General features: G+C 51.6%; 1 protein-coding gene across 3 annotated transcripts; it reads right to left on the reverse strand.

The window, feature by feature from the left end:
* Window positions 1-978: 978 nt before the first annotated feature.
* GPRC5B (G protein-coupled receptor class C group 5 member B) lies at window positions 979-27882 on the reverse strand. Of its 3 annotated transcripts, none has more exons than XM_016929584.4 (4): window positions 27216-27882; window positions 13875-14905; window positions 3874-4010; window positions 979-2555 (listed from the first exon to the last, which is right to left on the reverse strand). In XM_016929584.4, exons 1-4 carry the CDS (start codon window positions 27605-27607, stop codon window positions 2511-2513), a joined length of 1605 nt encoding a protein of 534 aa, XP_016785073.1. In that variant the 5' UTR covers window positions 27608-27882; the 3' UTR covers window positions 979-2510. The 3 variants fall into 3 exon arrangements, with proteins under 3 accessions (XP_016785073.1, XP_016785074.1, XP_001154664.1); XM_016929585.4 differs by lacking the exon at window positions 27216-27882 and adding an exon at window positions 26728-26910; XM_001154664.8 differs by lacking the exon at window positions 27216-27882 and adding an exon at window positions 24131-24221.
* Window positions 27883-27888: the final 6 nt, after the last annotated feature.

Below are 27888 nucleotides of genomic sequence, written 5' to 3' on the forward strand. Positions count from 1 at the left end.
GTGCTTACAATGAGAGATTTTGATCACAGATGCTCTCCTCCCGGGTCGTTTTCCCCAAACGAGTCTTGTTTACACAAGCAGATCTTAAACAGAGGTGCCATTTAATTTTGTCTTTAAACCTTGCTCCACGGGGGGCAGCTGGCTGCTACCGTCTCTTGGCAAAGATGCCTCTTGATACTTTTCAGGTGTAGTCATTAGAAAAAGAACAGCTCTCTCCCTTCTCCTCTCACTCCCGCCTCCGCCCCCATTATGAAGGCGTTCAGCCCACTCTCAACCTTAAAAGCCAAAATAAAACAAAACCCTAAGTGCGATAACATATCAGATTTAAAAGGGGGGAAAAAGGTCTCATTAAGTGAGGCTTCCCATGGCTCAAAGATGGCTCTGTTCTTATGCTGGGGAAGCACGACTTTCCATGGCAGCCATTTGTGCTGTGCTCACCTTATATGCTTGGACAATTAAGAACTTAGAAAACGAACGTGTGAATTGCTCCATCGTGTGAATGGTATCAGAAAGCTCCAAAGGACTCCAGAGAGCGGGGGTGAGTAACCATTTCCTGGCATGAGAATGTGTAATGCTGTCGTTTTTTCACCGGACAGGACCGAGGTGTTTGAAGATTTCTTTCTTTTCAGAATACCGGGTCCGCATGCAACCGCCCCCACCCCCACCCCAGGTCCTAGCTTCATTCCCTCCCACCCCTCCCCAGGACTCTTACGTTTTCTGTCCACGCAATGACTGGAACGGGATTCTCTAGAAGCAAGCACATGCTCTGGGCAGAGGCGGGGTGCTTCCGGGGAGGTCAGGTGGGGGTGGCATTCTGGGGCCATGCGTTTTCTTCCCCATGCGTGGTAACACAAGGAAATGCACTAGCTGTTAAGGAAAACTCGAAGGCGGGTCACACAGGGAGGGCCAGATTGGCCTTACTTTCCCCAGTGCTTTGCAAGGATGGGGTGGGGAGGGGAGACAGCAGAGACTAGGGCCTTGAGAAATATCAAAAGGTTTATTGAAACATACTCAGCTCAGACGTACTGGCTTATGAAGCGGTCAGTCCTCCCCCGGCCCCCAAACACTAACCTTTTTCATTTTTCTTTAAAGGTTAAAGGCTTATGGGTAGTTTTATAGAAAAAGCAATGTAGTGATTAGAGTATCTGCAGAAGGACCCACCCTCATTTATACATTCCATGCCGTCAGGTTAAAACTCTTTGCTTTGAATCGATGCTAGAGGTTATGCTGGCCAAACAGTGCAGAGAACATGGGGGCTTTGAATGGCCGAGATGTTCGAAATGCTAAATAACAAAGGAATGACTTGCTCAGGACAGATGGAAACCATGACAGAAACAATGGGCTTGGAAAAGGGCTGTTTTCATGGAACCTGCAGAAAAACCAAAACAAAATATCCCCCACACCCTCCAAAAGCAACAAGAAACCCTCATGTGATCCATTCCATCCAGGAATTTTCACCATAGCAACGGAAAGGACCCGAGGTGTCACTGCTTGTGAGGCAGCGAGAGGTCATCTCTGCATCCTAGTGGGAACCCCTGAAGCCCTGCTAGGTGACATCATCGTGGAAAACCTGCCGTGGTGCCTGCCTTCCAACCTGCCTCCCGGAGGGGCTTTCAGCTGGAGACCCCATTGGAGCTCTTGAAATGAATAAGGGAATAAAATTGGGAGAGGGTTTGGAGATACACCCGTAAGTGTAGGAACAGGGTGAGATGATCAAGGGAAGAAGGGACTGCTGCCCCAAGCCAGAATATTTCTATGGCTCTACAAGGGAAGGGGGCGGGGCCTGTGTTCTCACCATAGACGCTAGAGCAAGAGCCCCATAGAAGGAACAGTGGTTGATCACTTTCCAAATGTGATGGTCACTTCATCACCCAGAGGGCCTCTTCTTTGGCACATGCCAGGGTCCCTCCACCTCTACTGGCTATAAAGCTCACCCCACGATTCAGTTGGGCCTCACCTTGGAATCCCACCCACAACCTCCTTAACTCTCCTGACCCCCCTGAAATGTGCAAACCACCAGGCAAGCCGGTGGCAAAGTCCCCATTTGTCCTCAACACAACGGTCATCTCCAAGAGGCTACCTGGGGTCCAGCACTTGCTGGGGAGGGGTGATAAGAGTGGGAGCCCCCCACCTCCAACCAACACCAGTCTGGCCCACCAGCTGTGAATTTGGTTCTGTTCTACCCCCAGAGGATGAAACAGTCTTCCCAGCCACATTTTCGAGTGAGCCTAATACTATTTGCAATTAGCTTTGCTTTAGTTTGCGGGGATTGAGGTTGGTCTGGTATTACGTGTCTGTGTGTGTGGCAGGGGAGGGGCGGGCAGTCGGTGTTAGCTTTTCAGTTCGTCAGTGTTCACATTTACACGAAATCCCCTTGGCTAGGATTTCCAAATTTCCTGGCTGTGAGGCGACCTGGTTCGGCTACTGTTACCGATTTCTCCCTCAAGAAAGACACAGCCAGGGAGGGAAATCGGTAAGAGAAATTCTGATTCTCTGGAACTTAAAGTCTTTCACCAAAGGTGTCTTCCTGTGTGACTTGGCGGAGCAGTTGGGATCTGGAATAACACATAAGGATAACACACTGAGAACTCTGTGCTTTGCAAAGTCAACATTAGAAACCGATGCGTAAACAACGCGGCAAAAATAAGTTACCTTGCTTTTACCTAGATGGGTCGAATAATTCCCAGGAGAGGCAGCAATGACTGTGAGTCATGCTGCTGTGGTTCTTGGGAAGCCCAGCTCCCTTTTCTATAATCATCCACCCCTAAGGAATGTAAGTTCAACTCATTCACTTTCAGTCTTGACTATTTTTTCACACACTGGCCTTGAAGGAACCAGGAGGGCTTAAGAGTGACGGATGGGGGCTTTTCTAAGCATATTTATTATAACACACAGGCCAAATGCTTGTGAATCAGGCTTTTCTTGGCTCGGGACAATAAAACAGCCCAGTCGTTGGCAGGGGGTTTTAAGAATGCAAATCTGTGATTCTGTCTTTGAGCCTGTTCCAAACCAATGCAAACCAATGCCTAGCATACCATTCAAAAGGCCAGGAAAACCTAAATTCCCTCTAGAGATCAAAGACCATCCCTGATTTACATCAAAAAAAAAAAAAAAAAAAAGAAGAAGAAGAATGCTCAGGTTGAGTTATGGAGTTGGAACATGATATAAAGAATGGAAACCCAATTTACACATGTAAACTGGCTCAGACCTTGTTTCTGAAAGAAGCATGTAGCTATGTTTGGAAATTAAATGTGGGGATGAGAGTGCATCTTTGGATTGCTGGAGAAAAAAAATGGTGTCATTCCAAGGAGGCAAACGTAAACAATGACAATTCTGCTGAAGGTCTGTTTGGCATCAGATAGTAGTAAACCTGCTTCTGTGTTTGAGGGAGAGAAACAGTAACTGCTTCAATTTCTTAAGACATCTCTTAGGGAATGGGAGAACCTGGTACCCAGCTAGGGGGGAGTCAACAGAGGGGTGACCGGGGACCTTAAACTAGGCTGGATGTCAGCAAAATCTGCTAGGGGCGCTCCATCATTCTGGGCTTTTTCCAAAAGTCACCTCCCAGGGACAGAGCTGGGGTGCTGTATCATGAAAGCCAAATAATTCACTGGGTCCAACAGCCTCAAGGATTACGAACTCTTTCAAACGAATCTACAGATGGTTTTCTAAATAGAGGTGGGTATTCCATGTGTGGAGAAAAGGGGTAGAAAGGGAAAGAAGAAAAATAAAAGCATTGCATGCGTTTGAGCTGCGGCGGTCCTTGCAGGCCACATGGGCAGCCTCCATGGAGGAGTATGTCCCTGTTGAAGCTGCTCCCCCACACCGTAGACTCCTAGGCTTCCTACCCCCACATCACATCTTGATACTTACGGTCCCACCGTTGAGCACGACGGCCATCTCAGTTGGCTGATACACGTTGCTTCTAAACGGAGCGCTGGGTCTTTTCCCCAAGCTGCCACTGGGTCTTTTTCCCAAGCTGCCGTTGGGAAATCCTGCTGTTCGGAGAGCTGGGGGAGGGAGGGATTGGCAAGACAACATTGCCAAAAAAAAGACACAATTTTGTTTTCTTCCCCTGCAACAACAGCGCGCTCCGGGCACCCCCATCCACCCAACCCAGTGGCTCCTCCCCTTTGTCACAAGCCTGATTCAAAACAAAAGTCACAAAGGGGCTTTGTTCTCAGGCTCTCTAGGAGCCTGACCCATCTCAGTGGGTTTGGGAAAAGCTGCTGTAGAGACCAGGGGAAGGAGGCCCATGGTTGGGCCTCTGGTTCCCCCTCCAAGCCACGCAGCCTCTGCAGGCCGCGGGTGACAGGTGCCTTCTCACTACAGAAAGCCATTCATGTAAAGTTCAGCATCACACTACTCAAAACTGCTTGCTGTTTCTGGACACACACTGAGGAGGAAGCTGCTAAGAGTCTTCACTGGAAAGTGACCAGGGATGAGAACAGGGGGACTCTGACCACATGTGTAGGGTTATTCCAAACAAGAATAAAAGGGAGACCTAAAGCCAAGGTGGCATCTCGGCACTTTTTCCCTCTGAAAGATGGGTAAAACCGGTGTTTTTTATTTACTGAACTTTTAGAGATTTGAACTTCGTTTTTGTTAAAGAAAAACTAACATGAAAAGACATGGAGGAATCTAACAAACAAACAAAAAAGGGTAGAAGCCGGGCGCAGTGGCTCAAGCCTGTAATCCCTAATCCTAGCATTTTGGGAGGCCAAGGCGGGTGGATCACTTGAGGTCAGGAGTTCGAGACCAGCCTGGCCAACATGGCAAAACCCCCTCTACTAATAATACAAAAATTAGCCGTGTATGGTGGTGCACACCTGTAATCCCAGCTACTAGGGAGGCTGCGGCACAAGAATCGCTTGAACCCGGGAGGTTAAGGTTGCAGTGAGCCAAGATTGTACCACTGCACTCCAGCTTGGCGAAATTGTGTCTCGCACACAAAAAAAGTCTTCCCTGAAGGGAGCCACTTTTCTGGCTAAAAAGCAACAAGAGAGCTTGGTTTTGCTTTTGTTTGTTTGTTTTGCAAATTACTTGGGGCAGGGACCAAAATCACCTTAGTTATACAGTTAAGCTTCACAGAGCGCCAACCAGGAGCCAGGCACTGTGCAAAGTACTTTATATATATTAACCATTAACTCATTTAATTTTCTTTCTTTCTTTTCAACTCATTTAATTTTCATCGCACCATAGCAACTTTTTTTTTTTTTTTGACAAGTTATCGCTGTTGTCCAGGCTAGAATGCAGTGGCACGATCATAGCTCACTGCAGCCTTGAACTCCCAGGTTCAAGTGGTCCTCCTGCCTCAACCTCCTGAGTAGCTGGGACTACAGACACATGCCACCATGTGTGGCTAATTTTTTAATATTTTTTTTAGAGACGGGGTCTCACTTTGTTGCCCAGGCTGACTATATGTACTTTCATTATGTCCACTTTGCTTGGGGCACAGAGAGGTTAAGTAACTTGCCCAAGGTCACACAGCTGGTAAGGGGCACAGTCAGCATTGGGACCCAGGCAAGGAATCTGTGTTCTTTTTTTTTTTGAGACAGAGTCTCGCTCTGTCGCCCAGCCTGGAGTACAGTGGTGCAATCTCGGCTCACTGCAACCTCCACCTGCCAGATTCCAGTGATTCTCCTGCCTCAGCCTCCTGAGTAAAGTAGCTGGGACCACAAGCATGTGCCACCATGCCCAGCTAATTTTTGTGTTTTTAGTAGAGACAGGGTTTCACCATGTTGGCCAAGCTGGTCTCGAACTCCTGACCAAGTGATCCACCCACCTCGGCCTCCCAAAGTGCTGGGATTACAGGCATGAGTCACTGTGCCCAGCTGGCATTCAATTCTTATAGGAGCTCAAACCCTACTGCGAATTGTGGATGCGAGGGATCTAGGTTGCACGCTTCTTATGAGAATCTAATGCTTGACGATCTAAGGTGGAACAGTTTCATCCTGAAACCGCCCCCCAACCCCCCAGCCTTGATCCATGGAAAGATTGTCCATGGTGCCAAAAAGTTTGGGGACAGCTGCTTTAGCCTACTCACATTGGATTTTTTATTACTTGCAACTTACTTCAAGAAGCCCAACTAACACCCTACCCAGACCTGGGCCAGAGACAAAGGCAAGCCAGGCTCACCCACCTTGCTTAGGACCTCTCCTGAGACAAGAGGTCCCCTTAGGAATCAAAGCTCAAATGGCTGGATGCCAGCCTTTTCTTGCATAGACCCTGCATGTGATGCCAGGCTGGCCTTGCCCCCAAAGCCAACTCGGGGCCTTCTAGCAAGAAGCAAAAGGTCGTTTTAAATAGGCCTTGGCCCTAATGAGATCTGACAGCCCAAAGCCCCTAATAGAGGAAAGAACACTTTTCTTTCTTGCTCTGTTGAAAGCGAACATTTCATGTGCCTTGTTAACGCTTTCCAAGATGCGATTCGAGGTGCTACATCTCTCAGTGTATTTTAATCTTTTATCACATACCTTATGCCTTGTTGATACTTACTAATAAGCAGCAGGTGGGTGAAGTTGTATCTATCTGAGGTCTCACTCAGTGGAAGGATATAGGGTGTGGAGGCTTCTGGGGCTTGGCAAAGCCACAGGCCAGCCTGGAGAATGCCCTTCCCACCGCATGAGCATGTCAAGGATGGACTCTCAAAGGAAGAGAGCCCAAAAGGCTAAAATGCAAGAGAAACTGGGCCAACCATAGCTCCTGGGCACCGGCGATTCTGTGAGACCCAAGGGCTCAAGGATAAGGCCTCTGCCTCATGGGGCCTGGTTCCTAAAATACAAGCTGGCTGAGGTCAGCACCAAAGATGCCAACAGCTGCTCCTCCTGTGGCAAGGGAGCATGCCAGATAGTCCCCAGCCAGCAAAGCAAGGGTTTCTAGAACAAAGGCCATCTAGCCAGGACTCCAACTTAGCCTTTCTGTGGGAGCTTTTCCCGGTCTCTTTTTTTTTTTTTTTTTTGGTCAGGGTCCCTGTCTCAGGCTGGGGTACAGTGGTGTGAATATGGCTCACTACAGCCTCGACCTCCCTAGCTCAAGTCACTCTCTCACCTCAGCCTCCCAAGTAGCAGGGACTACAGGCACACGCCACCATGCCTGGCTTATTTTTATAGTTTTTTTTGGTAGAGACAGGGTCTCCCTATGCTGCTCAGGCTGGTCTCAAAATTCCTGAGCTCAAGTAATCCTCCTGCCTCAGCCTCCCAAAGAGCTGGGATACAGTTGTGAGCCACTGCACCCAGCTTCATGTGAATTTTGGTGGACACACATTTGGGATGATTCAAAAGAAGTCTATTTTTAAAAAGGTCTGACAACACCCAAGGTTGCTGAAGAGGTGGAGAGATAGGGCTTCGATGCGTTTATCAAGGGGAAGGACAGTCCACTGGTCTACCTTTCTGGGGTGCCATCTGGCCATATGTACAGTAATTCCTCACTTGATGCCATCAAAAGGTTCTTGAAAACTCTGACTTTAAGTGAAGGAACATACAAGAGATCCTCAAATAGTGTCATTGTTTTGCTACTGAAATTGATGAGGAAAAAACTGGCTTTATTATACATCATTTCACTTAAAGTCGCAGTTTACAAGAACCTGCTAATAATGTCAAGTGAGGACTTTACTGTATCAAGATTTGAAGTGCAGGCTCTTTAACCCATATCTAGAAAATGTTTTTGCAAGGAGTGAATTGATGAAAAGCCTGAAGATGAATGCATAAGAATGTTCATTGCAGCACTGTTTATCATTGAGAGCCAGAAGCAGGCAGAATATTCACCAGCTGAAGATTAAAAAAAGAGACTGTAACTCTGCAGTTACCTCCGTAACATTGATTTAAAGCAAGCACGCTGAAGAACGTCACTTAGACCAGTGGTTTCAACCTGGTTACATCTGAGAATCACTTGGAGAGCTTAAAAAATACCTAATCCCAAACTCAGACTTAATCACAGTTGAGCAAGCACTGTTTTTGTTTTTTGTTGTTTTTTTTTGAGACGGAGTCTCACTCTGTCACCCAGGCTGGAGTGCGGTGGCGTGATCTCAGCTCACTGCAACCTCTGCTTCCCGGGTTCAAGCAATTCTGCCTCAGCCTTCCGAGTAGCTGGGATTACAGGCATGCGCCACCACGCCCGGCTAATTTTTTTGTGTTTTTAGTAGAGACGGGGTTTTACCATATTGGCCAGGCTGGTCTCAAACTCCTGACCTTGTGATCTGCCTGCCTCGGCCTCCCAAAGTGCTGGGACTGTGCCCGGCCAAGCACTGGTAATTTTTTAAAGCAGCCCCAAGTCATTGTAATGTGTAGCCTGGTTAAGACGCACTCTGCCTCATTGTGTGTGAGTGTGGAAGCAAACCGTTGCCCCTGGGCAAAGGGATTTTAAGAAATTTTTGTTTATTATTGTTTTATTTTATTTTTCATTTGAGATAAGGTCTCCCTTTGTCACCCAGGCTGGGATGCAGTGACGCGATCTCAGCTCACTGTAACCTCTGCCTCCCCGGTTCAAGCGATTCTCCCACCTCAGCCTCCCGAGCGAGTACCTGGGACTACAGGCATGCACCACCATGCCCAGCTATTTATTATTATTTTATTATTTTTTGTATTTTTAGTAGAGACAGGGGTGTCGCCACGTTGCCCAGGGTGGTCTCCAACTTTTGAGCTCAAGCAATCTGCCCGCCTCGGCCTCCCAAAGTGCTGGGATTACAGAGGCGTGAGCCACCGCACCTGGCTATTATTTTTACTTGTTGAACCTACATGATTCCGCTGATTCTATATGATTATTGTTGCTTATTTGCCACCAAGAAGGAGTAATAAAGGTATTTTTGTTTTGGAAAAGAAAGAGGGGAATAGAAAGACAACTTCCTTGGCTTCGGAATGTGTCACTATGAAACAGATGTGAAACAGATAAGGTGTGCCGCACCTTATGGATAAGTCTGGACTCTTCATCATCCCCGCGCCAGCCCCAGCTCTGCTGACACCAACCTGGGTCCCAGAGCCCTTGCATCTCTGGATCTTATCTGGCTATAAAGTCTTGGCTCCATTTTTACAAGAAAGGATGTCAGTAATGGAATTCAGGAAACCAACTTTTTCCCTTCCTGCTCTGCCGTGTATTTATAGCCTACGCTTGAACAAGTTGCCTGACATCCCCGGGCTCAGTTTTCCACTCTGTAAAACGGGTCTTATAGTCCTCATCTTTCCAAATGCACAGAGTGGTCCTGACACCTCAGTGAGATGAGGGGCGCTTAAGCGCTTTATGGAGAGGAGGGTAATTCCATGACACAGGGGTCAGGCATGCGGGCTCTGGAGCTATCCGGCCTGGGTTCAAACTCTTGGCTCTGCCTGGATTTAAACTCTTCCTCTGCCTGGGTTCAAATTCCGGCTCTGCCTCTTGGGCAAACTGCTTAGCCTCTCTGTGCCTCAGTTTCCTATCTGCAAATCAGAACTCATGCAGTTATTGTAGAGATTAAAAGAGATCAGCCACTAAAATGCTCAGAATGATACCGGGCCCCCAGGAAGCCCCCAACAGAGGTTAGTTATCTTACACCGTAAAGGCCATAATACTTGGGTAGCTCTGGCATCGTGGTTTTACTTCAAGAAACGGAATCATCATGTTCAACAACACACTGGTTCTTCACCTTTTGGGGGTCATGGGTGGCTTTGAGAATCTGACAAAGCCATAGAACAATTCCCTAGAGAAACATATGTTAAAACCTCGTCTCCAGTGTGATGATATTAGATGGTAGAGCCTTTGGGAGGTGATTAGGCCATCAGGGTGGAGGCTTCATGAGTGAGATTCGTGTCCCTATAAAAGAGGCTCCAAGGCCGGGCGTGGTGGCTCACGCCTGTAATCCCAGCACTTTGGGAGGCTGAAGCAGGCAGATCATGAGGTCAGGAGTTTGAGACCAGCCTGGCCAACATAGTGAAACCCCATCTCTACTAAAAATACAAAAATTAGCCGGGTGTGATGGCACGCACATCTCAAGTGTCCATCTCAAGTAGTCCTGCTACTCAGGAGGCTGAGGCAGGAGAATCGCTTGAACCCGGGAGGTGGAGGTTGCAGTGAGCTGAGACCACACCATTGCACTCCAGCTCAGGTGACAGAGTGAGACTCCATCTAGAAAAACAAAACAAAACGAAAAAGGGAGCTGGGTGTGGTGGCTCATGCCTGTAATCCCAACACTTTGGGAGGCCGAGGCGGGTGGATCACCTGAGGTCAGGAGTTTGAGACCAGCCTGACCAACATGGAGAAACCCCGTCTCTACTAAAAATACAAAATTAGCCAGGTGTGGTGGCACACGGCTATAATCCCAGCTACCCAGGAGGCAGGGGCAGGAGAATTGCTTGAACCTGGAGGCGGAGGTTGTGGTGAGCTGAGATCATGCCATTGCACTCCAGCCTGGGCAACAAGAGTGAAACTCCATCTCAAGAAAAAAAAAAGAAAGAAAAAAGAAAACATGAATGTATAAAAGTTTGTATCCGTTTCAGGAGTTCTTGCTATTTTTGAGTTCCAGAGGGAGTTTGGGCCAGCAGAGAGATGGCCCAACCAGGAACCCAGGAACTGACCAGCTCCCGATCTCTGCTCACGACATTCCCTGAAGGGCCCGTCCTCTGGGTTCCCAGTGCTGATCTCTGTCCTGATCCCTATCTTCTGGCATCCCAGGGAGCCAGCCTCCAAGCTGGGCTGACTCTGCCATCCCTGCCAAATCTCAACAAACACGGGCTTGCCAACCTGGAACTTCCTGGTAAGAAGAGAGCAGCTGATAAAGCCACACTGGGATTTCCAGCCCTATCTAGAGGAGAGGCCACTGGCGTTCCCTCCTAGAGATCTGGCCAGGGGGAGGGGGCCCATCCACGCGGGACAGAGGGATGTGGATGGCCTTGGATAGGATAAGCAGCTGCTGAGCATGGCCCATGCACCAGCCTCCTGGGTGAATGTCACTGAAGAGGGAATCATCTCTTCAGTGACAATCTGAAGTCCTCGGACAAGTCATTTAATTCTCAGAGCCTCCATTTATTCACCCATAAGATGGGGATAATAACAAGATCTACCTCATTAGGTGGTAGTGAGGACTAATGAGCTAATGCAGGTCAAATATTTATAACAGTGGCCGGGCGCAGTGGCTCATGTCTGTAATCCCAGCACTTTGGGAGGCCAAGGCAGGCGGATCACATGAGGTCAGGAGTTCGAGACCAGCCTGGGCAACATGGTGAAACCCTGTCTCTACTAAAAATACAAAAATTAGCCAGGCGTGATGGCATGCACCTGTAATCCCAGCTACTCGGGAGGCTGAGGCAGGAGAATCACTTGAACCTGGGAGGTGGAGGCTGCAGTGAGCTGAGATAGAGCCACTGCACTCCAGTCCAGCCTGGGTGACAGAGTGAGACTCTGCCTCAAAAAAAAAAAAAAAAAAAAAAAAGACAGATTCACAATAGTGCCTGACACATAGTTAGTGCTCAACAAATGATGACAATACTAGTTATTATTATTATTAATGTTGTAGCCCCTGATGCATCTTCAAAGAACCGAGAAAGGGCAAGTTTATTTAATCTCAAGTGCTGGGACCCTGGCTGACTCCCTTCAAGTAATGATTCTATGAGATACTTTTCAAGTATCAATAGCAGGGGATTTGGGTTCCTGTATCACATCCCCTAGGCAGGTCCTATTGGGTTCCTATGCCACATCCCCTAGATAGGACCTCACTTCTGAAGCCCCCTGCAGCAGTAGCAGATAGCCCTGGGTACCCAGATAACATCCATCTCAAGCGCTCAGCAAGTCTGTTTTTCTGCCTTGGAACTGATGATACTTATCCACCCCAGTCACCAGAATTATAGGGGATGTTAATAACACCGGGGGGCCCAGTGCTATGGCTCATGCCTGTAATCGCAGCACTTTGGGAAGCTGAGGTGGGGGGATCACTTGGGCTCAGGAATTCGAGACCACCCTAGGCAACAGAGTGAGACCCCATGTCTATCAAAAATAAAAAATAAGTTAACTGGGTGTGGTGGTGTGTGCCTATGGTCCCAGCTACTCGGGAGGCTGAGGTGGGAGGACTGCTTGGGCCCAGGAGGTCAAAGCTGCAGTGAACTGTGATTGTGCCACTGTACTCTAGCCTGGGCAACAGAGCGAGACTCAATCCATAAAAAACCAAAACCAAAACCAAATAACACTGGGAGATGGGAGCCTGTGGACAGATGCCCCAGCCTCCTTTTCTTCCTGGACCAATTCTGAGGCTCATTCAGCATATGTCCTCAGAGGATTCCCAGCACAAATGAGCCCCTGTTGCCCGTGGTAGTAACTAGCTCATTAATGTGCTTGTTTTATCTTCTCTGCCTTCTCAGTCTCGTTCTCCCTGTCCTCTCCCTTGCAGGGACCACCTCCCCACGAAACCACCTGCACTGGAGCCCTTGTGTCTCAGATTCTTCTTTCAGTGGAAGCCAAGTCAGATGCACAGAGAACATACCAGGTACCAAGAGGGCTTTATACTCACTGTGTTCCTTCTCCTAACAGCTCTATGAGGTACAGTCTCTTACTATTTCTAGTTTACAGATGAGAAAAACTGAGGCTCACGAAAGTAATATAATTTGCTCAAAGCCACACATCTAGGAAGTGGCAGAGGCAAAATTTGAACCCAGACATCTGCCTCCAGGGCCCAAATTAGTACATTCCCGGTAACTGAGCTAGGAGAGGGGATGGGAGCAATCCCCGCTGTGGCCCCCTACATCCATCCAGCACATGGGTTGCAGACTCAAATGCTTTGGGGGAGCCAGGGAATTAATGTTACTATCCTATATAGCAGCTGGGTCAGGAGCAATAGAGAGCGGTAGAAAGTGCGGTGAACAGAAAAGTGGATTCCCATCTAAAAGGCAGCCACAAGTCCAGGAGGGGCCAGAGGCAGGGCCCTTCCAGTGCACATGGGCTCAAGTCAGTTTCAGACCATTGCAGCCTGGTGGAAACGTTGGTCCAGTGTTGCCAGATTTGACTTTGCAAAAGAAGCCAGAAACCTGTATTTTTAAAATAAATTGGCTGGCAATTGGTAGGGAAAAAAAAAAAAAGCTTAATAAAAATCCGTATCTGAGGCTGAGCATAGTGGCTCATGCCAGAGTTTTGGGAGGCTGAGGTGGGAGGATCATTTGAGCCCCGGAGTTTGAGACCTGCCTGGGCCACATAATGAGACCCTGTCTCTATAAAGAATAAAAAAAGTAGCTGGACATGGTGGCGTATGCATGCAGTCCCAGCTACTCAGGAGGCTGAGTTGGGAGGATTGCTTTAGCCAGGAGTTCGAGGCTGCAGTGAGCTATGATCACACTGTTGCACTCAGCCTGGGCAACAGAACAAGACCCTGTCTCAAAAAAAAAAAAAAAAAAAAAAAAAAAGAAAGAAAGAAAGAAAAAAAACCAAAAACCAAAAAACCCAAACCCTGCTGGGCGTGGTGGCTCACTCCTGTAATCCCAGCACTTTGGGAGGCCGAGGTGGTCATCTCAGCTGAGGTTAGGAGTTCAAGACCAAGCTGGCCAATATGGTGAAACCCCATCTCTACTAAAAATACAAAAATTAGCTGGACGTGGTGGCATGCGCCTGTAGTCCCAGCTACTCGGGAGGCTGAGACAGCAGAATCACTTGAACCCAGGAGGCGGAGGTTGCAGTGAGCTGAGATTGCGCCATTGTGCTCCAGCCTGGGTGACGAGCGAAAATCTGTCTCAAACAAACAGACAAACAAACAACCCAAACCCATATCTGGGCCAGTTTCAGCCCAGGAGCCAACATTTGTGGGTTCTGATCTGCTAGAACTGCCCCAGGTACTGGGACCGCCCATCCCCACTGAAGAGGAAGAAGAGTATCTTTTGAGATGAATGGTCCCCGGGCCTGACCCAGCCAGGTGGTGCCCACTTTACCTGCATTGTGTTCATCCATGGAGAAGGCCTTGTTCTCCATATAGGCCCGCGGCAGCTGCACGTCCTCCTCGAAGGCCGTCTCCCGCATCCTGGGCGGCGACGTGTCGAAGTAGTTGGGCGTGTTCTCCTGCAGGGCTGGCAGAAGGGTGCAGTGGATCTCAGGGATGGCGTGGAAGATGACGAAGACCCAGCCGCTGGCCGCCAGCGTGATGGCCAAGGTGGGGTCGTTCCAGGCATCCCCCTGCTGCAGCTTGACATTGCCGAAGAGGTACATGGTCATCCAGGCCACCCAGATGAGCACAGAGAGGAAGGCTGTGATGAGGAGGAAGGCCCCGTTCAGCTTCCACCTCTTGAACTTGCCGCACAGAGTGAAGAGGGCCAGCCCCAGGGTGACCACAAGCAGTACCATGTCGTAGATGAGGGCCATCACAAAGTCCATGGGCTCGTAGGCGCAGGCTGGCCTCGTGTCACGCAGCACGGTGAGCACCAGCCACTCCACAGCGATGATGACTTGCACCAGCATCAGGCACAGCGCCAGGCCCACCAGCTGCCAGCCCGCGGGGCCCGTGCCATGCCGCACCAGCCTCCGCACGCGCCATGCCTGGCTCAGCAGGCAGGAGAAGCAGAGCGCAAAGAGGACGCCCCAGAGGAAGCGGCGGACGGAGCAGATGGTCTCGTCCTCCTGGATGATGAAGGCGAACGTCAGCCCGAAGAGGCCCAGGGTCCCCAGGAGGAACAGAAAGTGGAGGCCCACGGGGCTCTTCTTCTCCTTCTCCTTGATGAAGGGCAGCCGCACCAGGAGGATGAGCATCAGGAGCAGTGTGATCAGGGCGCCCGCCCCGGCCACCGCCTCCACCACAATGCCCCAGATGGCGTCCAGGTCGCACAGGGACACGTACTGAGGGAGGAGGTCCAGCCCACAGCCTCGGGACGTGCTGGCGTTTTCAGAGGCCACCGAGGTGATCACGAAGAGCAGGAGGAAGGTGAGCACCTGGTGAGCTCTCATCTTTCTCTCTGATGCCACGAACATTCTAGAAAAGCCAAGGGGGGAATGGTTGGGGGGAAGGAAAGATGAATTCATTGGAAGACTCCCCCTCTCCTGACTTCTTGAAGAAGACCCGCCTCATTTCAAACCTGCAAGCGCACATGGCACCTTTGCACACATAGGAAAATGTGCTCCTTTCTTCAGGCACGGAGGTTTTGGGACCCATCTGTACCCTTGGCTGGGTGCAGTGAAGAACCGTGAATCATCATCACTGGTGGCTGAAGGACAGGGTAGGAGGGAGGCCAACTTCTCTGTATACCCTTTTGTATTCTTTGAATTGGATACTCTGTGCCACATCTGACCTCTTGAAAAATAAGAGGAAGGCTGGGCGTGGTGGCTCATGCTTGTAATCCCAGCAGTTTGGGAGGCAGAGGCGGGCGGATCACGAGGTCAGGAGTTCAAGACCAGCCTGGCCAACACAGTAAAACACCGTCTCTACTAAAAAATACAAAAATTAGCTGGGCGTGGTGGCGGGCGCCTGTAATCCCAGCTACTTGGGAGGCTGAGGCAGCAGAATTGCTTGAACCTGGGAGGCGAAGGTTGCAGTGAGCTGAGCTCGTGCCACTAAACTCCAGCTTGGGCGACAGAGCTAGACTCCGTCTCCAAAAAAAAAAAAAAAAAAAAAAAACCAAAGAAAGAAAAATAAGGGGAAAAAATGAAACTTTAAAGACACAGCCACAGGCCAAGTGCTGCACTGGGAGAATGAGTGGCACACATTACCTGGTCTCAGCCTCTCGAGGCTAACAGCTAACAGCCAGGAATTGGACACATCCAGTCCTCACAATGCCCTGTGAGACAGCTCCTATTAGGACCTCCATCTTACAGGTGACAATACAGAGTCTCCAGGAGGTGACAACCTTTGCACAAGGTCACACAACTCAACTCCTGGGTGTGACCTCACTCCGAGGGCTCCCAGCATTTCTTTCCTTTTTTTTTTTATTTGAGACGGAGTCTGTCTGTCGCCCAGGCTGGAGTTCAGTGGCGCAATCGGAGGCTCACTACAGCCTCCGATTCCCCAGGTTCAAACGATTCTCCTGCCTCAGCCTCCTGAGTAGCTGGGATTACAGGCGTGCACCACCACGCCTGGCTAATTTTTTTTGTATTTCTAGTAGAGACTAGGTTTCACCACGTTGGCCAGGCTGGTCTTGAACTCCTGACCTCAGGTGATCCACCCGCCTCGGCCTCCCAAAGTGCTGGAATCCCAGCATTTCAAATGTAGTAAACACAAAAGCAGCTGTCTTCCTTGGTTCCAGGCTGCGTCTCTCCCTCACCTCCCACGCTCGCTCTCTAGAACATCTCTGGAGGATTCCCCGGAGTGCGTCTCTCCCTGGGAAACCTGCAGAATTCTCCCTGCTGCCCTCTCTCTTGCCCATATACGAGCTGGAGTCCACACAGCAGCCTCAGCGATGGGCCTAACCCAAGTCTCCTCTTGCCCCTCTGCTCCCTCTGCCTGGCCACTCCTCCTCCCAGTGCTGAGCTCAGCTCTGATGCCATCAACTCAGACTTGGCCAAGGTCACACCCCAGTCCTCTCCACCACAGCCTCTGGTCTAATTGCGTCTGTCATTTTTTGGCTGTTTACTTTGTTTCTGCCTTCCCTTCCTCCTGTCCTCCCATCCTCACTTCCTCCATTGCAAGACGTGGCAGGGCAGGGACATGGTCTCTCTTGTTCACCGGCAGACAAGGCTCCTTCAGTCTTGGCACGACTGACATTTGGGCTGGGTTGTTCTCTGTCATGGGGGACTGTGCGTTGCAGGATGCTTAGCAGCATCCCTGGGTTCTACCCACTGGATACCGGTAGCACGTCCCCTCCTCCAACTGTGACAACCCAAAATGTCTCTAGACAGTGCTAGATGTCCCCTGGGGGAGCAAAATCACCTGGATGAGAACCATGGCTGTAGACTCAAGCTCGACACACAGCACCTGGCACGATGTTTAGTAAATACTGAATGAATGAGAAACATAGTGAGGACCGTCCCCTACCTCATGGCTACCAGCTCCTTCCCCCCCTTTTTTTTTTTTTTCTCTAACGGCCCCTTGCTTTTGAAGGGAGCCTGGTCTTTAGGAAAGCCACAGCCCGCACAGCTGGCTGGATGCTTGTTTCCCGGCCTCTCAAGCCAGACTTACTGCCCCAGCTCAACCCACGTGTGGGGTTGTGACCAGCTGCTCTCCCCGGGCTCCAGTACATCCCTGGGGCTTCCCTAAGTAAATGCGGTATCGACCACCTCACTGTTACAGAGATCCTGTGAGCATCTCAGATCCTGCCCTGGCTGTGAGGCTTTCCAGTGGCATAAATTATTGATGTTACTGAAGGAAAAGGTGCCTGGGGCTGTCGGGCTCATGTCCTTTGCCTACTGATGAGAGGAGGCAGCCTCAGAATAGAAGGCATCTGGCCAGCATTCCGCCCCAGCATCCTGCTCAGGTACATTCCGGGGTGAGGATGCACCCCAGGCATTGGTCGGCCTGCAATCCAGCACTTATTCGTGGTCTTGCCACGTCGGTCGCTGACGTGCCACTGCAGCTACTTATGCTTTGTCCACACGCCACCTGGGCGGTTATTTACTTAACTTTTGAATCAACCCACTTACAAGAAAACCAAACACATTCAAGTATTTATCTCCAGACATTTTTAAATTGCTCATTGAGACTGGGTGCAGTGGCTCATAACTGTAATCCCAGCACTTTGGGAGGCTGAGGCAAGAGGATCACTTGAGGACAGGAGTTTGAGACCAGCCTGGCCAGTATGGTGAAACCCTGTCTCTACTAAAAATAAAAAAAATTAGCTGGGCGTGGTGCCACGTGCCTATAGTCCCAGCTACTTGGGAGGCTGAGGCAGAAGAATCGCTTGAACCTGGGAGGTGGAGGTTTCAGTGCGCCAAGATCTTGCCACTGCACTCCAGCCTGGGCAACACAGCAAGACTCTGTCTCAATAAATAAATACATAAAAATAAAATAAAATCGCTCGTTGATGTAACCCATGTTGCATACCCACTGGGCGCATTTCAACCTACCACCCTTTGGAGAAACATCATCCTAGCACAATTGCTTGTCACGAGGTACTAAAGCACACAAGGGATCAAAATTTAAGAACTGGAGGTGTCAGAACAAAATGCCAACAGTCCCTGACCCAGTGGAGGGGCCCTGGAATGGATTCCCCTGAGACATCTCATCAATGGCCAGCTCAGTTAAGAGACTTCTCAGCAAGTTTCAGCAAGCAATGCTGCAAGCAGCCTCTCTAATCCCATCCAGCCCCAGGGTGGCTGGGAGGATGACAGGCAGGAATGTGCTTTGCAGTCCTCACTACCACCGATTCCCCAACCCCTCCTCACCCAGTAGGCCAGTGGTTCCAAACCAGTTGCAATTTTGACCCCAAGGGGACATTTGGCAATGTCTAGAGACATTTTCGGTTGTCACAACTAGGGAGGGAGATGCAATTGGTATCAGGGGGACAGAGACCAGCAATGCTGCCAAACATCCTACAATAGGACAGCTCCCATGAGAAAGGATTATCCAGCCCTACAGGTCAACTGTGCCAAGGTGGAGCAAGCCTGGTTTAGGCCCGTAAAGAGAGAATCGATGGGGAAGATGCCACAAAACCAGCCAGGCCCCTCAGCAGCAGGCCTGCACCCTGGGTCTCCTTGCAAGAACTTGGCCTTCTGAAGCTGTTTCCATTCACTCCCGGAGGGGGTTCTCTCTTTTCCAGACCTGGCTGCAAATTGGGACTTTTGTTTCTCCAGCTCCTCCCACTTCCTGCTCAGCCATGCAATCGCAACAGAAAACCTATGTGGAGGATGCCAACACCAAGATGGCGACCAAGCTTCTGAAATGGTGCAGAGTTCTATGGCCCTGGTCCAGGTTTCCAGCTCCTGACTCCTCTCTGACATGGGAAATAGATACACTCTTGCTTTCTGTTTTCATCCCTGAGGGTGGAACTCTCTGCTCTTCCGGGACAGCTGTTGTTTTCGCTGCTCAGCATCCGCTTCTCCCATTTCTGGAAAGAGCACCTGATTTTCCCTTGGAGAGCTACCTTGCGTCTGAGCTCCCAGCATGGGCATCTGTCCTAGGCCTGGCCAGTCAGAGCATTTATGCTACCCTTAGCCGCAGTGAGTGGTTCATGGAAAGGCACGTGGCCTGAGCCAGGCCCGTGAGAATCCGCTCTAGGATTGTTCTAGCACTCACTGGAAAGAGGTCTTCTCTTTCTGCTGGGGTTGAAAAACTACAAGGATGGAGTCCTGAAGCTGGAGAACACTCAGGGTGAGAACTTGTCTGAGAGTAAAGCTGTCCCAGAGGAAATAGCTATGGGATGGACCACAGTCCTAATACACTGAATGGCTGGATTCATCCATGCCTGAAGCCAGCCTGGTCTATGCAGTTCCGGCAGCCAGTTAACTCCCCCAGCCCCTGCTTTTTTTGGATTAAGCCAGTTTGAGCTGGGTTTCTGTCACTTACCAACAAAGAAGTTCTAATGTTCCTCCCACATCTTATGGCCCCCTTCTTCCAGGAAGTCCTCCCTACCCAATATCTAAGCACACAGATGCAACTGATGGCACCACTTGTCTCAAGTGGGTCATTATCATTGCCAAGGCTGCCCATGAGGTGACAGCCACCCACTCCATAGGACAATGTCCAGGATGTTTGGGGGAGGGGTGTGGCACATTGCCTCACAGACTGACGCTGAGGCAGCTCATCTAGGATTTCTGGGGGATTCAGAAATGCCCCCCAGAGTTTCCTATTGCAGCCAAAGTGACAACAACAATAACTGGTTAACCCTTACAGTGCTATGTTCTAGGCACTCTGTGTACTTCGCGTATATTAATACCTAATGATCCACATTATAATTCTATAAGGTAAGTACTATTACTATCTCCATTTTACAGGAGACAAAACCTGGCACAGGGAAGACAGCAGGCTTGACCAAGGTCACGCAGCTACAAAGGGGAGAGGCCAGACGCAAACAATTGTCCTATTGCTTTTTACTACACACTAGCTTTTACTACACACTAGAGTCCCAGAAGTGCCACTTGCTGAGCCTTTGACTGGCAAGTCAATCAAAGTAGATTCTCCCTGGCCTGGCACAGTGGCTCACGCCTGTAATCCCAGCACTCTGGGAGGCCGAGGCAGGCAGATCATTTAAGGACAGAAGTTCGAGACCAGTCTAGCCAACGTGGTGAAACCCCGTTTCTACTAAAAATACAAAAATGAGCTGGGCGTGGTGGCACGTGCCTGTGATCCCAGGTACTTGGGGGACTGAGGCAGGAGAATGATGTGAACCCAGGAGGCGGAGGTTGCAGTGAGCCGAGGTCACGCCACTGCACTCTAGCCTGGGCAACAGAGTGAGACTCCGTCTTAAAAACAAACAAACAAACAAAAAAACCCAAAGTAGATTCTCCCCGTCCTTGTCAATCTTTTGAGTGTTATCTTTGTAGCGTGTACCTCAATTTTCAATTATTTGATTTTATTTTTTTGAGACAGAGTCTCGCTCTGTTGCCCAGGCTAGAGTGCAGTGGCATGATCTCGGCTCACTGCAACCTCTGCCTCCTGGGCTCAAGCCATTATCCTGCCTCAGCCTCCCAGGTAGCTGAGATCACAGGCACCTGGCTAATTTTTGTATTTTAGCAGAGACAGAGGTTTTGCCATGTTGGCCAGGCTGGTCTTGAACTCCTGACCTCAAGTGATCTGCCCGCCTCAGCCTCCCAAAGTTCTGGGATTACAGGCGTGAGCCACCACACTGGGCCAGATTATTTTATTTGTATTACTCTTTTGGTCTGTTCCTCACCATTCCCCTCTTCCCCCAACCCCTACCTCATGCCCGGGACCTTGTCGTCTGCACCATTTCCCCAGTGCCTGGCACTTGGGCAGTGCTCACAATCCAGTTGCCGAATGAATGGATAAATGTGGTCTCCAAACCTCACGCCACCCCGAAAGGCTGTGTGTTCTCATTCCCATTTATAGAGGAGGAAACTGAGGGTCTGAGAGGTTTACATCGAAGTTTGGTTCTCGGGCTGGCAAAAGCAGCAACATCGCCCTGGAGCTCTTTAGAAACGCAGATTCTCAGGGCGTGGGTCCAGCCACCAGTGCTTCCACCAGTGCTGCAGGCGATGTGGGGGTGTACTGAGGCTGGATACACAAGGACACGTACAGCAGCGACAGCCGGAACTCAGAGCCCTAGCTCCTTCACCTCCCCACCCCAGCCCAAGACAAGGCAGGCAATGCCCACGATCCACTGTGCCCCATGGCAGGTAAGCCCCCATCCTGCTAAATTAGCCACCTGGTGCCTCCCACCCCCGAGAGCTGGGCAGCTCTCCAGGAGCCCCAGAAGGAACAATACCAGATTAGAGGTTTCGAGTCAGCCTCGAGGCAGGATTGATTGGGACGGGATGAATATATGGCAACAAACCCGTGGGATGCAGGCGTGCGCTTCTCAAAAGGAGTAATGAATAAATGTGAACGAATGCACAAGACTCAGCTCACATACTAATTACCTTTGCTGCCAGCCAGGCTCCTAGAAATGTGACTCACTCAGATGCTCTCTCTCTCTCACACACACACACACGCGCACGCATGCACGCACTCTGCAGAGGGGCCAGAAGCAGCTAGCAGGTGGAGGAACAGCACACTCTATCTCTCCACGTGCTGGGGCCTGCAGAGGCCAGAACACAGGCAGGCAGGATTCCTTGTGTGAGAAGGAAAACAAGGCCTGCCCGGAGGCTACACCAGGGCCATACCTTGGTGTGAACTTAGGAATCAGATCTCCCAGTTTCCGATAATGTCCCCACACCACCTGCTAGCACCTTGTAACTCTGGGCAGCTGCCATAAGGTGCCTCACCTGCAAAACAAAGGTGCTAACAGTGTCCACCCCATGGGGCTGCGGTGACGGTTAAAATAATTAGGGTTTAGGACGGTAGTTAACGGGGTAAGCACTTTATATAAGGTGTCTATTAAATACATAAAAAAGGCCAAGCGCAGTAGCTCACACCTGTAATCCCAGCACTTTGGGAGGCGCAAGGCAGGCAAATCGCTTGAGCCCAGGAGTTGGAGACCAGCCTGGGCAACATAGTGAAACCCTGTCTCTATAAAAATACAAAAATTAGCCAGGTGTGGTGGTGTGTGCCTGTAATCCTAGCTACTCAGGAGGCTAAGGTGGGAGGATCGCTTGAGCCCAAGAGTTTGAGCTGCAGTGAGCCGTGATTGAGCCACTTCACTCCAGCCTAGGTGACAGCATAAAGACCCTGCTCAAAATATAATAATAATAAAATAAAATAAATAATAATAAAATAAAATAAAATAAAAAAGATTGGCAAAGGCTCCCTTCTCTGAGGTGGTGAGCTCTTCTGAAACTGATTTTTCTAGAAGGGGTGGTTGCCATGGAGATGGTGTTGTAACGAGGTGGCTCGCCTAGGTATTTGTCCACCGCTGGTTTCCAAGCTCATGCCTGTAATCCCAGCACTCTGGAAGGCTGACGTGGGAGACCGCTTGAGGCCAGGAGTTCAAGACCAGCCTGGGCAACATAGCAAGACTCTTGTCTCTGTTATAAATAAAATAAAATAAAATAAAATAAAATAAAATAAGAAAAGAATGTGTTGTAATGAGATTACTAGTTTAGGTTTTTGTCCACTGCTGGCTTCTAGCCTCCCCCATCAAACATCAACGAAAGAGGTCCCTGAGGTGGTGTGAAGGGGAGACCCTCTTGGGGTGGTTGGCTCTGGGGACTCCCACACTCTTCTGCAACCTGCAGCAGGTGCTCTAAGTGAGAGCCTCGCTGTGGAGGTAGAACCTAGGCCAGAGGACCTTGGGGTGCCCTGAAACCAGGCATCTCTCTTGCGGAGTCAGACCCAGGACACCCGGAGAGCAGACACCAGCCATTCTCTTGGGAACCAGCATCCTCATCTTCCCTTTCACTCACGGGAAAGGAGACATGAAATGTACAAAACCGTTCTAGAACATTCTTACTGGCCTTGCCCCAGCTGCTACCAGCACGGCTCCACCCTGTGTCCCCTCGACCCCAGCCATGTCCCCTCCGAGTGTCTAGCAGGGCAGTGGCATCTTAACCTACCTTCTCTAAAGATAGCGGTAGGCACTGGAACACAGAAGGGAAAGACAAAATGAGCAGGTGGGTTGGGAGTGGATTTCCGAGCCCTGCGCATATTTAATAGTTCAGTGCCCAGTAACCACATGAATACGGGTACACAGTTCACTCTCCCATCAGGCTGAAAGGCCTCAGTGGGAGGCAGGCCAGAAGAGGGGAGTCACAGCTATATGACACTGGGCATTACTTAACCTCTCTGAACCTCGGTCTCTTCATCTGTAAAATGGGGATAATGATAGCGCTGCCTTGCAAGGCTGGTGTGAGAAGTACGTGAAAAATAGTCTGGGCCAGGCGTGATGGCTCATGCCTGTAATCCCAGCACTATGGGAGGCAGGAGATTGCTTGAGAAAGGGAGTTCAAGACCAGCCTGGGCAACGTAGCAAGACTGTCTCTATTATAAATAAATAAAACAAGAAAAGAAAAGTCAGGTTTGGTGCCCGACACAGAGGAAGCAACAGCTTTTTAGTGAATTGCTTGTTAAAAAGTCAATCATGGCCAGGCGCGGTGGCTCATGCCTGTAATCCCAGCACTTTAGGAGGCTGGGGTGCACGGATCACTTGAGGACAGGAGTTTGAAACCAGCCTGGCCAACATGGTGAAACCCTGTCTCTATTACAAATACAAAAATAAGCCGGGCGTGGTGGTGCACACCTGTAATCCCAGATACTCGGGAGGCTGAGGCAGGAGAATCTCTTGAAACCGGGTGGCAGAGTTAGCAGTGAGCCGAGATTGCGCCACTGCACTCCAGCCTGGGCGACAGAGTTAAACTGTCTCAAAAAAGAAAGACAATCATGATTCCCATTTTCCTGTTGCGAAAATGAAGGCAGAGACGTCAGGAAAATTGGCCAGGGGTTCACTGGAATTTACAGGCTGGCCTGGGACTAGCCCCCATTTCTCCCAGCTCCTGACCTCAAGGCCTTTCTGCTGCATCCCTGTTCTGAATCCCTCACGTGTGGCAGAGGCTCAGGATGGGGCTGCAGAGCCAGTATCCCCATGCACCCCAGCATCACAGTCTGTCCCAACTCACTCCTGCTGGAGCCTCTGGTCCATTTCCTGCTCTGCAGGATTAAACTGTTACAAGGTTTCCTGACTTCAGACCCGCTCTTTCCCAGACCCCCAATTCTCACCCTCTGATATCTTTTCCAAGTTACAGGATCTCATCATCTTCATTTCCCAATGCTGACTAGACCACTGGCCCATTTGAGGGCTCTCAAATTAAAAAATCCTCATAGGTTAGTAAACAGGGTTGCAAGAACACAAGCTCTGTGATCCATGAATATGCAAAGCAGCTCCAGTCCTGTAAATAAAAGCAATCATTGAAATGCAAATTGCATCCTTGGCTGCCCGATCCACAGTGGTTGGTTCCTCTCAGGCTGTAATTCCGAGAAGAAAATGTGACTAAGCGGAACCCCCAGGAAGCTCTGTGAGAAAGTGCTTATGGGGCCGTGGGCTCCGGGTGGCTCCATTAGGGTGGATTAAAACTGTATGAAAGTAGGGAGTGGATTTTAAAACCTGAGCTGCTCCTCCAGTTGGCTTGCAGTGGCTGGCTAGGCTCAAAGCGGTCCCCCAAGGCTGGACAGAGCCCCTTGGAGGCTCCCAGCGTCTCTCTATCCCCATGGGCAGAATGGAAAGGGGGGCTATTTTCCATTTCCTTGTCAACGTCAGGGGAGCTTCTACAAATCAGATCCCATGGCCTCCCACTCAAAACCCTCCAAGGGTTCACTGGTCCAAACAGAATAAACCCTAAACTCCTTTCCATGACCCAAAAGATCATGATCTGGCCGGTCCCCACCATTCCCCTATCCCCACCCCCAAATCTGCCTACAGCTCCAGCCACAATGGCCTTTGTTCAGTTCCTCTAAGCTCATTCCCACCTCCAAGCTTTTGCAGGCACAGTGCCTTCCTCCTGGTTCAGTCTTCCTCCAAGACCTCCCAGCGGAGGGCCCCTCTTCTAGCTGGGCTCCACTCAAATGTCACTCCCGGAACAGTCATCTCAGGTACATACACCCCTGTCACCTTCTTTTACATCACCCCATCTTATTTTCCTGGCCGTCCTCACCCCAATCGGATTTCATAGCCATTTGCTATGGGTTTGTTTAATGTTTGTCCACTCACTTCCCCAGCCCCGGGAGAGCAGGGGTTTTGTCCGTTTTATACAAGGCACCCAGTTCTGTCCCTGGCACGTTTCTTGAAATAACATATTAATCCAGTAAAGATTCTGAGTTTATCTTTCTAACAAAACTGCCTGTCTTGCTGCCTGTGCCCCAAATGGCGGCTCCTTCCTCCTGGAATCTCCTTCCCTTCCCAACTCAGCTGACCCCTTTCCAGGCTTAGAGCAGGGAGCAGATAGCAAACTGTTCACTCCACAGTCTTAGATACCAAACTGGCCGGGAGGGCTTCCAAACGACAGATGCCAATTTGCATTCTATTTACATGTCATTTGCATGCAGTTTAACTCAAAGCCTGGATCCTCCGCAAGCCCGAGTCCCCACCGAAGAAACTTCTGAATTAAGAAGGTTCCTTGGCTGAAGTGCCGGGGTTTTTGTGCCAGATCCCTCCCCCACTTCTCTTGTCTTTGCGGGGTCCCCCAGGGCTTTCTGGGCTCTGTTCAGGTGCCCCCCGGCCTGGTGCAGTTGGGCGGCCAATGTGGCGCGTGGGCTGGGGCCCCAGGCGGGGACGCCGCTGCCCGCCACACTCCAGGGGCCTTTGTCCGCGCTCCAAGGAGCCGCCCCCTTAGCGAACGGGGGACGGAAAGGGAGGACTGGCTAGGCCTGGGTGTGACAGAGCAAGGACGGAGGAGTGAACCCGCTGCACGGGGGAGATTTCTGGGGCAAGGTCATTTGGCCCCTTCCCAGGCTGTTCAACCGGCTGCCCGGGGCCAAGGCGGGTGCGGGCTCCTCCCGCGCGCTCCCTTTTCGGCCTAAGCGCTAGGGACCCCGGGATGTGTGGGGTCCTTGTGGGGCTGGAAGCCTGTGTCCCCCAAGGAGAGGGGACCGAGAACAGGTCTAGTCCTTATCTCCAGCCTAGCCGCCTCTTCCAGAGGTCCAAGTGCCCCCTGTCTGGAAGGGAAACGCCACTCCCCCCCCCGGCCATTGTATGCAGCCGCCCCCTCCTCCCCACCCCTCCCCGTCATTCGTCCCCAGCCCAGGTCTCAGCTCTGCCATCTCCCACCGCCGTGTCCCCCCCCTCCCCTTGCTGAGTAATGCGCACTCAAGCCGACTGCGGGCTTGACCCCCAGCCCCCGCGACAGGTGCGGCTGTTCACCCCCAAAGTCCAGCCCTTGTGCCCCCGGCTGCGTCTGCCCTGTCCACAGTCAGCCCCCAACGCGGCCCCAGGACCAGCCCGCAGCTCCTCACACACGACGAGTCACTAGGACACGGCTGGGCTCCTTTACCCTCCCAGCTGCCCTTCACCTGTGGTCGCCCCCACACTCTCCTGGGAGACTTGGATCTCTACCTGGTCCGGGCACAGTCTCCCTCCCCCAGTAAAGGTCCCCAGACCGTCCCCTCCCCCGCCCACCCCTCTACGGCTCTTCTCTCGTCGCACCGTGGTTCCCCTCGCCCAGATCCCACAACTCCCCCAGCAATAAACTCCCTGGCTTGGGTTGGGGGGGCGCTTAGAAAAACACAAGAAGCAGACCCCCCAATTCTCCCAAATCCACGGCGGGAAAAGTTTCTGGGGTCCCCACAGCGTCCTCCACTGCATCGGCGCAGCTCGCACTTACCGACCCCCGCGGCCCCGCAGCGCCGACGCTCCAGCTGGCCTTCGGCCCGAGTCACATCTCTGCAGCGCGGCCGCGGCCCCCGCTCCACGCACGCCCGCCTGCGGGTCCAGCTTCACTGCAGCGCCTGCCAGAGTCGCTGCCGCGCGAGGCGCCCCCTGGCCCGGCCCGCGCTGCTGCAGCGGCCGCGGCCCCGCCCCCGCCCCCGCCCCCGCCCCCGCCCCCGACCGGCCCCGCCCCCGGGCCTCCGAGCCCCACCCCCGGTCCCGCCGGCGGTTCCGCGCGGGGCTAGGCGCCGTCTGCATGCACCCCCGGAGCCCAAGCTCGTAGCTTCTAGCCCGGATCTCAGAGACGATTCCCCCGACCTCGTGCCCCCAATTCGGGGACATTCCCCCCACAACGTCAGTGCGCCCGTAAGCAGTCCAGACGAGCCGGGCAACTCCCCAGGGTAGATCCATTTGCGGGAACACCCCCCTAGCCAATACACTTACCGAGGGAGGTATCGCGACCCAGGGGTCCCAGCGCAGAAGCCTTCCTGCCCCCAGGCCACGCTCCAAGGTGGGTTCATAAGCAGTAACTTCCCCGAAACACACCAGCACCAGGTCCAGGACGCAGAGAGGATCGATCCCGCCCGGTGCCTCTCGAAGTCACCAACGCCCCGGTATACACCTAGGCGCACACACACCGCTAGGCCTCCTCCAGGCAGGTTCCTCCTGGACACACTCTTCTCTCTCCTCACTGCCCACCTCCCAGATGTCGTTGTCCGTTTGCGCACACTGGGACCAACACCCGCTTCCTTGGCCCCTCGAAACACACACGTCCAGTCGGTGCACCCCTCACGTGGGTCCCTACGCAGGATCGCCACCACCCCTACCGCACACATCACCCACGTACGCACACGTCCACTGCCCTTCAGGGCTCACACACTCAGCGGCCCGGGCCACTGGCCGTGCGCTCCGCAGACGGTCAGGGCACAGCCCGGACGCGTGTCCGCTGGGCGGCCGTGGGACCTGCTTGAAGGAGGGGTCCGGGGCAGCCGTCTCTGAGTCCCCCTCACCCCGTCCTAGTCCTCAGGCCTCTCCGAGGTCGGCATTGCTTCGACCAGGCCTGGGAGCTGCGCTCCGGCACCCCATATAGGGCTGGTTCCCTGGGTGACCTTCAGAC

Source organism: Pan troglodytes, chromosome 18, assembly GCF_028858775.2.
Source record: "Pan troglodytes isolate AG18354 chromosome 18, NHGRI_mPanTro3-v2.0_pri, whole genome shotgun sequence".
Classification (NCBI taxonomy): domain Eukaryota; kingdom Metazoa; phylum Chordata; class Mammalia; order Primates; family Hominidae; genus Pan; species Pan troglodytes.